Raw genomic sequence first — 16,265 nt, 5'->3', positions numbered from 1 at the left:
AGCTTGTTGAACACTTCATTTCTTTGCATCATCAAATTGTCCACGAAGATTGTTGTTCTAAGTTAGCATATATTGGACCTTGCTCATCAATTCAACAGAACCCACCCTTTTGTCTTTTCTATCTCTAAGCCTCCAGACAACTTTCATGTCAATGGTGGACATCTCCTCACCTTCTTTCACCACTAAATCATCATGATAAGATGGGATTCCAACATGCAACAATATTCTGTTAATCAGCCCAGGGAAAGTTTGCCCTAAGATCTGTTGGCACAATACACAATAGCCTTACGGACCACATCTCTTACATTGATGGTTTTCCATTTCATGATACAATATAAGAGGATCATAGTCTCCACATTTATAGAACTAACATAAATTGCGGGGTGTATAGAATGCCCAATAAAATTGACCCGTATATTGGCATTGGGGGTCAAGTTTGAGGCTTTGAAGGTTCTGAGCATGAAATTAGCATGATGCTCCCATGTGGTTCCAAGATTAGCAAGGAACTCACAAATTTTATTGATCTTTACTTCAGAAGATGTGTGGGACATAATCTCATATTAAAAATTGGTGTGGATGGGTAGGCCTAACATAGTGTTAATAGCCTCATCAGAGATAAACACCTTAACTCCCCGAACTTTGAGCATGCAGAAAGTACTTACAAAGTTCTCAGCATAAAACTCTCTTACTAGAATTAAGTTGTAAGAAGTTTTTACCTTGCAGAAAATATGACAACCACGAGAGTCAATTACCTCCTTGATGAAGGGGAATTCAGAAATGCTCCTTAAGTCAAACCCTTTGCTAGGAAGGGTTGTCTTTGTCTTGAACTGGCACTAAGGTGCTGTTGGGATGCTACAACAACAGTCTATGTATTCCTTGATGATTTTCTGGGTATGGGTGGTTTGGCCATGAATTTTGATCTCTTAGAGGGTGAGACATGCTTGCCTTTCTTCATTTGAAACACATGTTCACAAAGTGGATACCCTCATCACTAATTAGTGCCTGGGGTACCAGGCCATGTAAAAATTTGTTTTTGGAGGAACTTAACCACAATTTTGGCATCATTTGAAACACATGCCACAACCTCCATCCATTTTGAGACATAATTAACAGCAACTAGGATGTATTGGTATTTGTTTGATGGAGAAAAAGAACCCATGAAGTCTATTCCCCAGATATCAAATAACTCTACTTTCAATATCCCATTTAGTGGCATTTCATTCATTTTGGAAATGGAACCACTTCTTTGACACTCATTATACCTTTGTGCGAATATGTGGGCATCTTTGAAAAGAGTTGGCCAATAAAAACCAGATTGCAGGACCTTGGCTGCAGTTCTTTGTCCTCCAAAGTGTCGTTCATATGGTTCTTAGTGGCTATGCTGTAGGATTGCTGCCACTTCATATTCTGTGATGCACCTTCTTAAAATCTGATCTGCACCAAGCTTAAACAGAAAAGGATCATCCCATAAATAATATTTAGCATCATGGAAAAATTTCTTAAGCATATGGCCTGTATAATTAGAAGGTTTTCTGCCACAAGCCAAGAAATTTGCTATATCTGCAAATCGTGGTGTCTTTGGTTGTTTTATTATCAGGATTATTTCATTAGGGAAGGTCTCAACAATATATCCTTCTCATATCTTAGGCTTTTCTAACCTAGATAAATGGTCTGTCACTTGGTTGTCTACTCCTTTTCTATCCACTATCTCTAGGTCAAACTCTTGCATCAATAAAACACATCTTATCAACCTAGGTTTAGCATCCTTTTTTGAGATCAACTACTTGATGGCAACATGGTCTGCATGCACAATCACTTTTTCAGTTGTTGTGTAGTTGATTTGTGCTTCATTCAAAGTCTTGCTTGCATAATAAATTGAATGAAAACCTCTCTTTTCTTTGACCTAAGACAACACCTACAGCCTAGTCACTAGCATCACACATGATTTCAAAAGGTTTGTTCTAGTTAGGAGAAACAACCATTGGTGCAGTCACCAAAGCTTTCTTTAAAGTGTTGAATGCATATCTACATTCTTCATTAAAATAGAAATTTTGGTCATGCTACAAAAGTAAACATAATGGTTTTGTGATTTTTGAAAAGTCTTTGATAAACCTTCTGTAAAGCCCAGTATGACCAAGAAAGCTTCTTATTCCTTTAATAATGGTTGGTTCAGGTAGTTTTTCAATAACTTCAAAATCTTCTTTGTCTACCTCAACTCCTCTTTTAGAAATCAAATGTCCCAAAACAATCTCTTCTTTAACCATGAAATGAGTATCCATCCAAGAAACAGTAATATTCTTTTCTGATTAACCTATCCAACATTTGATCAATGAAAGATAGTGGAAAGTGGTCCTTTCGGGTAGCCTTGTTTAGCCTACAGTAGTCCATGCATATTCTCCATTCGGATACTACTCTAGTGAGGATGAGTTCATTTTTAGCATTGGTGATGACTGCAAATCCCCCCTTCTTTGGAACACATTGGACTAGACTAACCCAAGAACTACTAGTTATCGAAAAGATAATTGTTACATCTAACCATTTTAAAATTTCCTTCTTCACTACCTCTTTCATGACAGGATTAAACCTTATTTGTGACTCTATGGATGTGAAGTTCTTATCTTCTAAGAAGATCTTATGTTGACAAATAGAGGGACTAATCCCTTCAAGGTCAGCAGTGGTCCATCTTAAGGCTTTTGTGTGCAACTTCAACATATCCACTAATTTCTTTTCTTGATGCAAATCTAGGGTAGATGAGATGTTGACAGAAAATTTTTCTTCTTCTCCTAGAAAAGCATACTTCAAATAAGGTAGAAGTTGCTTCAACTCCAAGTTAAATGGTGATATGATAGATGGGTGAAGTCTTTTTGCTCATTATTTTCCAGCAGCTCAAATGCTGCAACATCTACTAGGACAACATCATTCCTTATTGACATTAATTCCTCAATAATCTCTTCCTCTATTACCTCATCACTATTTTCTTTTCAACTTAAAGGCTTCCTGGACTCCTTCCTCATGACACATTGATTCGATTTCACTAATCTTTGAACAATCTTCCAAATAGTAAGGATATTTCAAAGAATTGAAGACAATAAATGTTCATAGTCAACTCTCCTTTCTGGACATTTATCAAAGTTCTTTTGGTGGCTAGGAATGGTCTCCCTAATATGATAGAAATTTTCTTATCATCCTTAAAGTCTAAAATGATAAAACTTGCCAGAAATATAAACTTATCAACTTACTAAAACATCCTCAATCTTTCCCTTAGGGTATGCAATGGAGTTGTTGGCCAATTGAAGTGTAACAGTGGTGGGTCTAGCCTCACCTACGCCTAAGGTGTTGAAAACAAATAAAGACATAAGGTTGATACTTGCACCTAAGTCACACAAAGCTTTTCCAGTCTCCTTCCCACCTATTAAATAAGGAATAGTGAAACTCCCTAGATCTTTAAGCTTAGGAGGTATGCTATTGGTCAAAATTGCACTACATCTTTCAGTAAGAGCTACAATTTCATATTCATTTAACTTTTTCTTCTTACTTAGGATGTATTTGAGGAACTTAGCATAACTAGGCATTTGCTCAATTGCCTCAACCAGGAGTATGTTAATGTGCAACTCTTTGAACACATCCAAGAATTTCTTAAAGTGCATCTCTTTCTCCTGATTCTTTAACCTTTGGGGGTAAGGTATATAAGGAGGAACTGGTTTTATCGTAGTTTTGCTTGAATGTGTTGAGCAAGATGCATCTTGTATGCCTTGGGTTTTTGTTGTACACTTTTATGGCACAAATGGGATTTCAACATCAGTCTTAGGGGTATCTATAACCTAACTTCCTTCTGATTTTTTTTCTAATGGCATTTTCAGGAAACAATAAATGGGATATTGGGGAGACAGAAGTGGTGCCCTCAGATGTTTTTTTTCTAAAGGTTAGGCTGGTTTCTTCTTAACAGGGGAAAATGTTGTAGCATCAGTTTTTGACAAAATTGGTTCATGATCTTTTTGTACTGTCTTAGTTAATTCCTTCCCACTTTTAAAGGCCACTACCTTCACATGTTCCTTTCCTGAATCTCTAGGGACTTCTGTGTTACTAGGCAAGGTAACAAGGGCTCTATTGGTCTGATTTAGTGCAAGTTGACTGACTTGGGTTTCCAGATTTCTAATAGCAGCACTCTGCTGATTAATGAGTGTTTGGGTTTGGTTTATGCACCTTTTCATCATAGTCTCCAAGGAGGATGATGATTCAGTTTATGGAGGTGGTTTTTTTTTTAAAAAGATGGTTGAACAGTTTGAAAACTTTGGTGATAATTTTGAGAGTTTGAGTAGCTTGCATGGTGTTGTGGTTGAAAATTTGAGGTTCCTTGCTGTTTACCAATGGGTGGATTCACACTTGGACTATTCCAAGAAAAATTTGGATGTTGTCTTCAACTAACATTGTATGTGTTGGAATAGGGATTAGATCTATTATGAACATAGTTGACAGATTCAAAATTATGAGGATAACGTTCATAAGAATGTTCTCCCCCACAACAAACACACTGTACTGAGAGAACTGTTGAAACATGTGTAGTAGCAGTTTGCTGCACTTCTTGGTTAGAAGTTAAGTTTCTAAGCGTGTTGACCATGGAAGTGAGTTATGCTGTTAATGCAGCGTATGCGTCTACATCATGAATTATGACAGTCTTCTTTTGTGGTTGGGCATGTGGACCAGCCCAATGTCCACTGTTTGTTGAGATCTTTTCAAGAATTTCATACCCTTTATTATATGTGCGAGCTATAAAGGCGCCACCTGCAGTCAAATAGAGCATCTTTAACCATGGGAGTTAACCCATTGTAGAATGTCTCAAGCTGAATACAGTAAGGTATGTCATGGTGAGGTCATTTTCTTAACAGCTCTTTGAACCTCTCCTATGCATCAGGAATAACTTCATCGTTCAATTGTTTAAAAAGACAGACTTCATTTTTGGACTTAGCGTTCTTGGTGGGTGGAACATATTTTAGTAAAAAAAAATTCAGTCATATTACTCCATGATGGCACAGAACCTTGTGGTAATGAATCAAACCATGACTTTGCCCTTTCCCAAAAAGAAAATGGAAATAAAGTGAGTCTTAGAGCGTCGATAGACACTCTTGGGATCAAGAAAACATCAGTAATTTCTATGAAAGACTTTAGATGTGAGTGAGGATCTTCCAATGGTAATCCAACAAATTGTCCATTTGTTTGCAACATATGGATAATGATCGATTTAAGCTCGAAATGAAGGGTTGTTATATGTGGCCTAACTATCACGAAGTTCAATTGCTCAAAATCAGGGATAACATAGTCCATGATTTTTCCATTTTTAGAAATTGCATGATTGATTATGTTTGGAGTTTGAACTCTTGGTTGATCATTATTTTCTGATTATGTCTCATCATTAACCAAATCATTATCATTGTGTGGTGGTCCTTGTGGAATGTTTTGAAATGGTGGTATTGTGCAAAGCCAAGTGGTCGATTTTCCAAATGTGGCGGATCTGTAATAAGTGGGGGAACAACATGTTGGGAGGGAGTAGAGCAAAAAATGCTCTTTGTGCCCTCCTTTTTTAGCATAATGTTATCTCAATATCAGGATCAAATTCGAGAAACTCCTCGTCTTGTATCCTTGGCATACACCACTTTCAAATTATACAAATGAATTAGAAAAATCAAATCTTTTATTTTACTCTTAAAATTTTTTTAGCTTGCCAATCCCCGGCAAAGGCGCCAAAAACTTGGTAGGTTATTTTACAAACCCTTAGACTTATAAAAGTAACCACAAATCAAGTATACAATATGGTCCAATATCGTCTTTTTCAAGAAATAAAGTGTTAAAGTACTGGTTATCGTCCACGGAGATTCTAGTAAAAGTCTAATAAAAGGTTAATGAAAGAAATGATTTCAGATGATGAAATTGAAAAATTTAATTGGATCAGAGTTAACACTACTGGAATAACATAATATATAAAGATAGCATGGGTGTAAGACTTGTGGTGAGACATAAACACAAATTCCAGCAGAAAATGCTATTGGAATGCAAAACAAGCAGCCAGCCATAACTACTTCTACCATTTATTTTGAGGGTATTCCTCTCGGACTTCCACCATTGCACTATATTATAGCTTTCAACCCATTTATCTATGAGGTGTCAAGACCAGTGAGAGTGACAAAATGGTATCCTCAAAATATATGGTTAAACAAATCTCTTTGTTAAAAATCACTCTTTCTAAGACCATGGCATTTTACTTTCAAAGTGATCAAGTTGTCAAGAAGTGTCCTTGGTTTTTATAAAACTTGAATAAAACAGTGGAACGTTATTATTGCGAAACAACGTGCACTTTCCTTCGGTTTAAAATCTCACTCTTTGTGTCTCACCTAAGCTAATGGAATTAGCTACTCACTATGGAAAGTAAATGACAAGGAATATAAAGAACAGAAGGTAAAGACATAAATATAAATGACGGAAAGTAAATGACTGAATGTAGCGAGCGGAAAGTAAATGACAAAGAAAGTAAATAAAGTAAAGACAAGATCAATGTTGCAGCAATATAACTTAAAGAACAATTTTTAAAGAAATTCAAGAACTAACTTGAATATTGAAAGTAACTTCATATATGAATTTGATTAGAGGATGCATATGATGAGTTTCAAGGGGTCTTATTTATACTAAATAGGGGAAGAAAAGACAAAATCCTTGGAAAGATAAGATTCCTCAAAAGGAGACAAAAAGGTATAAAAGTAAAAAAGGGATAATCACATCAAGTACACAAAATACTTTTTCTAGAGTCTTCTTGCAGGTCATCAGTCTTTGGACAAGAGTTCACTAAAAATTGTCCTTATCTTCATACAACAGCTGAATTCACAAAGCTCTTCCAAAAAGCTGCATCCTAAAGGCCAATGCTTGAGAAATGCAGCAACACAAAACAGTAATATACAAGTAAAGATTTAGCCATTCTAATGGTGTAAAGACAAGTAAATCACTTAATTTAGCTCCATGGATAAACAAATGGTAAATAATGTAATAAAACGGACTCAAGGTTGGGATGAAAGAAAATAAACTACATAAAAGTAAAGAAATAGGTGCTTTATGTCTTCAATAACCAATGCATATCAACTACCTCGGAACAAAAATGGTGGTTTTGTATCCGAACCTATAGCCATAGCTTCTCTTGAAGACATTATTCTAAATTGTTAAAACATTGTAGACCAACTCTTCAAACTATTTCAGAAAATAAACTCAAAAACCACTTTATCGCATCCACAAGTTTATCGCCGTCAAACTTAATGAATTTGCCGCACCTTATTGCATTAAACAGTTTGTCGCACCCTTCTTGAACTTCTTATCGCACCCAAAAAAATTTCCGCACTCAACAACTTGTCGCACCCAACAGTTTGTCACATCCAACAGAGCGTGAACAGTAACTTATCGCATTGAACGGATACGATCACTTGAGGTTGTCGGGTCTTGAGCATGCCAGGAAGCTTGGTTGTCGGGTCCTTGTAATGCGATAAAATAACTTCTTGGGTCCTTGTAATGCGATAAAGTAACTTCTCGGGTCCTTGTAATGCGATAAACTTGACTTATCGCATATAACTGATGCGATAACTATGAATAGGTATTATGCGGCAACTATGAAAATCTTGAATATTTCACTACAGATTTCGATTTTCCACTCAAAAGTTATCCAAACTCTTTCAATTTTGAGTATGTAGATAATCAAAGCCAAATAACTTTAATTCTTGAATAACTAACAAGAATTGAGTAAAAAGATATCAAAATTCAAAATCAAGAACTCACAGTCGACATCTTCAAAATTCGATTTTGAAACAGCTTCAAATGGTTTATCTTTTACTCTGATATCAATTGATTTCCCAGATTTAATGAATAGAAGAATGATTAATAATGTAGCAATCAAGATCTTGAGAAATATGTTTGTATTGATTGAGAGAATTGCAATACAGAAATTGAAAGTGAAAGTAAGGCCGGCATTTTGACTAATCAATCATTTAACCTAAGACTAGAATATTAGAAAACTATTTATACCATAAGATGTTTAAACAATCAGCCCCTCCACTTTAATACAACAAAAATATAAACACAACAGAACATTTGATGCTAGAATAATTAAGAATAATTTGTGATTTCTTTAAAATAAAGATTGATTGACCATGTTAATAGATCAATTGAATTCTTCCATCTGGATGGAGAATAATCAAATCTGAGATTCATCTCACAATTTATTAAAGTTATAGATCCGATAGTGACTAAGATCTGAAACCTTGAGCTAATAAGTTTCTTTCTTGTGTAAGGTTCAGATGTTAATACACTTGTGTCATATTCAATAAATGTTGTGTATTGGATATGAAAATTACAATGCAAATAAGAAAATTTCTTTTAAATGTTTAATCAAATGCTAGTTGTATTATTTTACAAATTTGATTGTTGAGACTAACACCGAGTCTTTATGAGTCTTGTGTTGTTACCCGATAGTGTAGTACACGAAGACTACGACTTAATGGTGTGCCTTCTCTAAAGACCGAGTTTGTTAGGGATTATTGGGATCTTTGGTTACAACCCACTTGGGGTAAAATATGGTAGCCACTAAACCCAATAAGTTGTTGAGTGTCTAACTTCTGTGTTCCACCATATATAATGGAAGCGAGTGTCCTATGTATCAGAATAAGTTGTTTGATATTTTATAAAAGAAAATGGGATCCTTCAGAGGAATGAAGTTGGTAATAGCACTTCTGTCGAAAATTTCATTTTAAATACCTCCTTCTTATTTCATTTTATATATATTATATACATAACTGCTTAAATTAACTAGACATTAAACCTAACACTTCTTCTTATTTCCATATATAACAGTTCCAAGTAGTGACTAGCCAAAAGGTTAGCGAGATTGGCTTAGGTGTTGTCTAGTGATACAGACTGAGTTTGTATTTTTCGAGGTGTCATCGTTCTTTTATAGGTAGCAAACGTTGGTGGTTGTAGTAACCTCATCTTATATCTAGTTCTGATTAGAACCAGTAGAACTTATATTACGTTGATATTCATCTTGATCTTCATAGTTTTGTAAACATTGGTACCTCATGTGGGTAGAACTTATATTTTGAGTAACCTGCGGTATTTTACCGTTATTTAAATTCATTGCTATTTTCAAACTTTTTAGGTGTGTTACAGATCCTCGACCATCCATCGTTGATCATCGACAAATTACCTACGGATACTTTTTATACGACCAAACAATAAATCGTCCTAACATAAAGTGTTACTATCATTTTGTAAGATACTTTTGGACGTTTCAATAAGTTTTTAGAACATTTTTAAAATAAAATGCCATATTAGCTATTTTATTGAACAATTCTAAGAAGTGCATTATAAACACATTTTTATAATACACATGTGTTTATATACCATTTTTTCAAACTCTATCTTATAAAATAGCTAATATGACATTTTTATTGAACAATTCTAAGAAGTGCATTATAAACACATTTTTATAATACACATGTGTTTATATACCATTTTTTCAAACTATATCTTATAAAATAGCTAATATGACATTTTACTTTAAAAATGTCTTATAAAAAACTTGATAGAACGCCCAAAATCGTCCTATAAACATATTATAACACTTTCAGATAAGTCGTTTTATTATTCATTCATATAAACTTAATTTCTATAAAACATTTTATTATGACAATTAAACATCTTAAGTATCTTATAAATCTATATTTGTTGTATTATGGGTTTTAGACACCCCAAACTTGTAAAAAAAATTTAGTTAATTACAACATGATTAGTCCCTTATTTGGAACGTCTTTTACATATAGGCCAAAAATAAAGTGGTAGGTAAAATATGGTAATAAGGAGTATATGTAGCAAAATTTAACCCTATCTTCTTGATTAAGACAAGCAACCAACTCTTATCTTTCACATTTTCGTACATCAATAATCACATGTCTTCCTCTTGAAAATCAATTTTACCCACCCTCCTTTTTCTTTTAAGTACCAAATCAATAACTTCAATTTATTTTCATATTGTCCTTAAATACGTTTATGAAATACCATATTTTACAAGGAGGGGTTCATTTAAAATATAATTTTTTATTAGAAATATACATACATCCATAACTCCGAATCTATAGTTGCGTGGTTTTAAAAACGTCATATGAGAATGGTTTAAACGGCGTTGATCGTCTTTGATTTTTTGCCACGACACAAGAAAAAGTGGATCATAAGTTCTTTGATTTCGTTAAAAACCAATTTTGATACGAATCGTGTATCATTGCAAGTATTTGTGAGTTTGTAATTTGGGAATCGAAATATATTTTTGGAAAGCGTTGATTTTCTTTGGTATGCTCTGAAGACACACTAAAATTTTAAATGATCATCGAATGGTTGATGACTTATCCATTAATTTTAAATACTCATCAAAAGTGAGAATGGACAATCTCTGTTTATATACTTGAAAAACAACTAAAAAGATCGGTCGGAACAAATTAAAACACATCAAATTATTTACTGATCAATGCAATTACGTAAAGAAAATTTTGAAAGCAATAATATATATATATATATATATATATAGAGAGAGAGAGAGAGAGAGAGAGAGAGAGAGATGGCACTGCCTCTATCCTGGCTAGAGAACTCAAGAAACAACCAAATTAAATATGAATAGAACCAAACTGCAAACAAGAGGCACAGCCGGAGAAAAGGCTGCTGATGAGGCCGGAGTGGTGGTGCTGGTTGATGGGGTAGGTGTAGGCTTGGCGGTCCCAGATGGAGCTGAGGAGGCTGCGGTGACCGGAACGGAGACCTTCATGCCACCGCTACAATGGCCAGCCACACCGCAAATGAAGTAATGAGTTCCGGTGGTGTTTAGAGCGATGGTGGTGGGGCCGGAAGTATAGGATGCGATGGCATTTCCGGCAGTGCAGGTACCATAGTCGCCTGAGCTCACTTCATCCACCGAGTGGGTACTTCCATAATTGAAGGCTAGCCCAATTACACACAAATTAGAAACAAATATTAATCATATATAATATATAATAAATAGAAGTTGTTAATTAGTAATGATCTTACAAAGGGTATCTCCAACTTGGAATGTTTTGCCAGAAGTCCAGGTTTTATAATCAACACCCAGTGACCAACCAGATGAGTCTCCAACTGTATAAACTTTGGCTAAACATGGCATACCACAACTCAATAACACTATCAACAACACAAACCCAACACCATTTATCGTCATTCTCTGTGTTTTTAGTGTGTGTTTAGAGAGAGAGAGAGAGAGAGAGAGATTATGCTAAATGGAAATGGGAAACTTCAGGTTTTATAAGGCTTAAAAAGTGGAAGATTAAGGTATATTTCACAGATTAACTAATAAGTTAGTGGGTATTTAAAAATTAAAAATTAGTTGTTGACTAATAAGTTAACTGATAAATTAATCACGTAAAACATAATATTGTTAAGGAGGGTTAATATGATGAGTTAAAAGTTATTGATTAAAACTTTTGTCTAATTAACTTAAAGTTAACCATAATAAATTCAATTGATAGAAAGAAAAAATGAAAGAAGAATTAAGCCGACAGATATTTAGCATTATGGTTTTTGTTTCATTAATTTAATTTGAACAATAACGGGTTAAATGTCATGTATCTGAACCGTCTAAAAAAGGCATGTGTTTGGATGAAATAGCTGATCATAACCTTTAACGACATCAATATGAAGAAATATTTTTTTACTCATTCAACGACTGAGACTAGCAAAAGGTCTGACATCAAACTCGTGACTTATTTTCTATTTACTATTTCTTTATCACCTGAACTAGATGTTAGATGCAAAAAAGAGTCATGTATTCAAATAGGCAAATAGATAAAAGGGTATTTTTGAATATTTTTATAAATTATATACTTATATACTAGTTTTGATAGTTGCTTATTTGAAACAACTTATGTTTTTCTACAAAAGCATTTAGTCAACTTATTATAAGTTAGAAGAGTTTAATTTCTACAAAAACTCCTTATCACCGGTTTGACACCGGTATAAATTGTTTATCCGAACACTTAAAAGTGCTTATTATTACCAGTATCACACCATAATAAATCAATAAATTATTTTTATAAGCAATCTCAAACACCCCTAAATAAAATATCAAATTGCTTTTTCCCTTGTTTCCTTATCCTAAACCTAGCATTGTTTCTATTAGTTAATATAACATTACATAAAATAATTTAAGTACTATATAATTGAAAAAATAAAAATAAGCATATATTTTTATAAGTACATAATCAAAATAAATATATAATGACAATTTCATCCACACTACTTTCATTTTCCCCGAAAAGGCAAATTATGGTTTAAAAGAATAATATGTTATTCTGAAAAACATACTCTGAAATTTCGGTTTATAAATTAATTTAGTTTTTAAATTTTATTGTAAAATAATTTTTTTAGATGATTATAGACTAGCTTATTGACATATTATCTGTAGTATTATTTTGATAAGCTCGGGAAACTTTTTGTCATTTTCTTTTAATTAACCTTTAAATTATATTAATTGTTATTTATTATTAATAAATAATAATTCAATATTAAATATAATATTTTCATTTGATATAAATTATTAATCATTTAGAATTACCATTACTTATTTTTTATATTTAGTCGATAAAAATATAAAAAATAAATATAACATGTCTAAAAATATTTTTATAAGAATTAATAAAATTTTGATAAAGAACTTTAATAAAATATTTAACTAAATTATTACTTTTTCTAAATAATTATTAGTTAATTAAGATATATAAAACTGATATATTTAATTTTAATTCAAGTATGGATGATATTTAAGTTAGGAGTTAAATGTAATTTGGTCCCCCTTGGTTTACAAAATTTAACGAGTAACGTCCTTCTACTTTCATTTTTATATTAAATAGGGTCCCTACATTTAACACCGTAAAATAAAGTGTCTTGGGGAAAGGGTAATTTTATACATTCATCCTTCATCAATCATCTTTCTCTAACTATTATTAGAGAATGCTAGTCTATAACATATATGGTCGTTCTTTGAATTTTAAATAAATAGTTAGATGCAAATTTCGTCCCTGTAGCTTACAAAACGTAACGAGTAACATCCCTCGAAGGATTAACATGAAACATGCTTATATACTAAACTATTTGTATTATAAATTATTTTATATTTTAATAGACCTAATAGTTTTATAAGCTAATTAATTAAGAAATACAAGGTTTATTTTCTATTACTTTTTTATATTTATTTATAATATAATATCATGAACAATCATGTGTTTTATTTTTTTATATTCATAAACAAACATTTTCAATATAATTTTTATATTATAAAGCAATTAAGTAAACTGAAATATAAAACAATTTATAATATTAAATAATACAAATAGTCTAGTAAACCATAAAGGTGGTGTTTGATTGGTTTAGGTTTGGTCTCCAAGGATCAAAAGTGTCTAGAGGTTCTAGGTTCGAATCTAAGGAGGAATAAAAATCTTCTTGTCGCTATGAGGGTTTAAATGTTGTGACTCTGACTACCCGCAAAGCGGATGGTCGTCCTGGGATTGGTTGGCTAGCATAGTGGGTTGAATATCCAAGTTAATAAAAAAATAGTTTAGTATTTAAAAATGTTTTATATTAATCCTTTGAAGGATGTTATTTATTATTTTTTTGAATCATAGGACCAAATATGCACCTAACTCTTTTTCAAAATTCAAACACGGACCAAACATGTTATAGACTAGCATTTTTTAATGGTTAGAGATAGGTGAAGGGTGAATGGACAAAAGTACCCCTTCTTAAAGACACTTCATTTAACGGTGTTAAATGCATGACCCTTATCAGTTATATAAATAAAAGTAGAGGGACGTTGCTCGTTAAGGATTCTTTTGAGAGACGTTACTCATTAAAATCTGTAAGTCATACGAACCAAATTTACATTTAACTCTAAAATATGTTATACTTTTTCGATAAACTAAATTTAATATTTAGAAAAATGATTGTTACAAGTAGTACAAATATAAAAATCGAACACTATCGTTGCTAATATGTGTTGTTTCATGATTATTTACTTTTTAATTTAACCCTTTTTTATGCTTTTATATATAAAAATCAAATATTATGATTCAAAGATATTAATATTATGGAAGGCGTCTCTATTAAGCAACCTCTAACCTTCGTTAATATTTGATAGGTTGGGCATTGAGTGTGTTGGTTGGTACAAAGGTAATGGGGTACTCCTCTCTCACTTTCTTTTCTCTCTCTCTCTCTATATATATTCCGAAGATTAATCAAGAACAAGATCAGAATAAAAAAACACAAATATAATTAAATTACGTGTAAAATTACATTTGATTTTCTGAATACGGTCAATATCGGGTTATCAAGCAACCTGACCCGCAAACCTAAAATTGTGATCGAAGTAGCGTGAATCACATGTGATTTTACACGTGAAATCACATATGATTTAACCATTCTCGGGTTTTCTTATTTGGTCACCACTCTCCTTTAAACCCAACTATATATATATATATATATATATATATATATATATATATATAACCATTCTCGTGTTCTCTTATTTGGTCACCACTCTTGTTTAAACCCAACCCTATACATATGGGGCATTTTTTTAAGATCTGTGAGATCCAATATAAACCACAAAATCATATTAAATTGGAAAATTAGTAAATTTGGTAATTTGAAATTAAAAAATTAAATAAATGGTGTTATTGGTATATGTAGATCTCCTATATCCTCTCTCCTCTCTTACCCCTAACTTTTCACCTATCCTTCATCTACCAAACACCTTCAATCACCATCACCCCATCTAACTTTGTGAACCTATGTGAACAACTTGTAATTATATCGTAATCATATCGTAAACAATCACTTTGTAAATTATGAACACAAGGTGAACACATTGTGACGGACTATGGATCTAAGAGATCCGACTTTTGAACACATTGTGTTTGGTTCCAGGTTTCTCAATTTCTAGATCTATTTTGAAAATATGAGCAGAAGCACAAATTAAGATCTAATAAAGGAAAAAAAATAAATAATGAAAAAGAAAAATATCACTAGTAAGATATAGTCATCATCATCATCTGTATTGATTGAAGAATGAAATATATCTGAATATTTTGATCTTTATGTCACTCACAACAATTATCTCTCAATTATGTGTGTAAAAAGTGTATTTCAAAAGCTTACAATGAACAAGGTATGAGTTGCTATTTATAGGCCTAAGAGGAGTAAGTCAATGCACTGTCCAATAAGGAGTGTTGCTGATCATCCCTCTCAGTGATTTGATGATAATCCCTTTTCCTTTCACGTTGTATTTGTGTTTCTGTATTTTCAGTTCCAGTGATCATCACTGAGTATGTTCAGTAATCGCGGAAGAACTTGTATTGTAAATTCATCAGAGACAAACAATACTTCAAGAAGACAACACTCACACCAAAGAACCTTCAGCGAACGTCAAAGACTGAAACTGAAGATTAGAGACTGGCGAGTACGTGATCTGAAGCGGTATTCAGTGATTACAAATCTGTCTACATATGTGTGAAGACTGCTCTAGCTTCAGCGAATGATGATGAGACCTCCAGGTCATCCCAGCCTTCAGCGATCAAAAGAAGCTTGCTTAGCACGATTGTTGTTGTCTTGTCATTTTGCACACAAAGGACAAACCCATACCCTTGCAAAAGTTAGTACGATACGAAGCCGATTAGTCGACTCTTTATCCACCAACTTTAGGCAAGGATGTCTGCTCAAGAATAGTGCCTTTGTACTATTCACTGTAGCAAAAGACAAGCCTTCCTCTTAAGGCTTGCCACGCACTCTAAACCTACCATATTGCATTAAATGTTCATTTAATGCACTGGGTATAAATAGAARTGTTTCTTCTCTTTGCAGAGTGCGCGCATCACTCTCCAACCTAATTCTTACTTCAAGCATCCTCTAGCTTAAGTAAAAGATCTTTAGCATTCTCTTTTCTTTGTTTGTTATAGTTTCGTGTGTAACCAAAGATTGTTTAGATAGGTTTTTCTTTACCTTATATTTCCGCAAACAGTCATGTAAAATCTGTATTGATCTTCTCTATCAATATATATTTTAAATGTGAAAACCTTGTGTTTGTATTCATCCCCCCCTCCTTCTACAAACTGTTTCTTATCTTGTAGACCCTTTCGGGACAAACAAGTGGTATCAGAGCAGTGTTTTCT

The 16,265-nt window shown here is 33.0% G+C and overlaps 1 protein-coding gene and 1 non-coding gene across 2 annotated transcripts; one reads left to right on the top strand and one right to left on the bottom strand.

The window, feature by feature from the left end:
• The first annotated feature begins 4,857 nt into the window (after positions 1 to 4,857).
• Positions 4,858 to 4,964, top strand: LOC112510682. The gene has a single exon (XR_003069043.1). It is a non-coding gene; the product is annotated as a small nucleolar RNA R71 (small nucleolar RNA).
• A 5,699-nt stretch (positions 4,965 to 10,663) lies between these two features.
• LOC112510423 (blue copper protein-like) lies at positions 10,664 to 11,304 on the bottom strand. Its single transcript, XM_025115832.1, has 2 exons — positions 11,101 to 11,304; positions 10,664 to 11,013 (listed from the first exon to the last, which is right to left on the bottom strand). The coding sequence occupies exons 1-2, from the start codon at positions 11,264 to 11,266 to the stop codon at positions 10,667 to 10,669; spliced, it is 513 nt and encodes a 170-aa protein (XP_024971600.1). The 5' UTR covers positions 11,267 to 11,304; the 3' UTR covers positions 10,664 to 10,666.
• Positions 11,305 to 16,265: the final 4,961 nt, after the last annotated feature.

The sequence above is a fragment of the Cynara cardunculus genome, assembly GCF_001531365.2.
Source record: "Cynara cardunculus var. scolymus isolate 2C chromosome LG 3, CcrdV1, whole genome shotgun sequence".
Lineage (NCBI taxonomy): Eukaryota > Viridiplantae > Streptophyta > Magnoliopsida > Asterales > Asteraceae > Cynara > Cynara cardunculus.
Note: the sequence above shows the minus strand (reverse complement) of the source record. Positions and strands in the feature narration are given on the sequence as shown.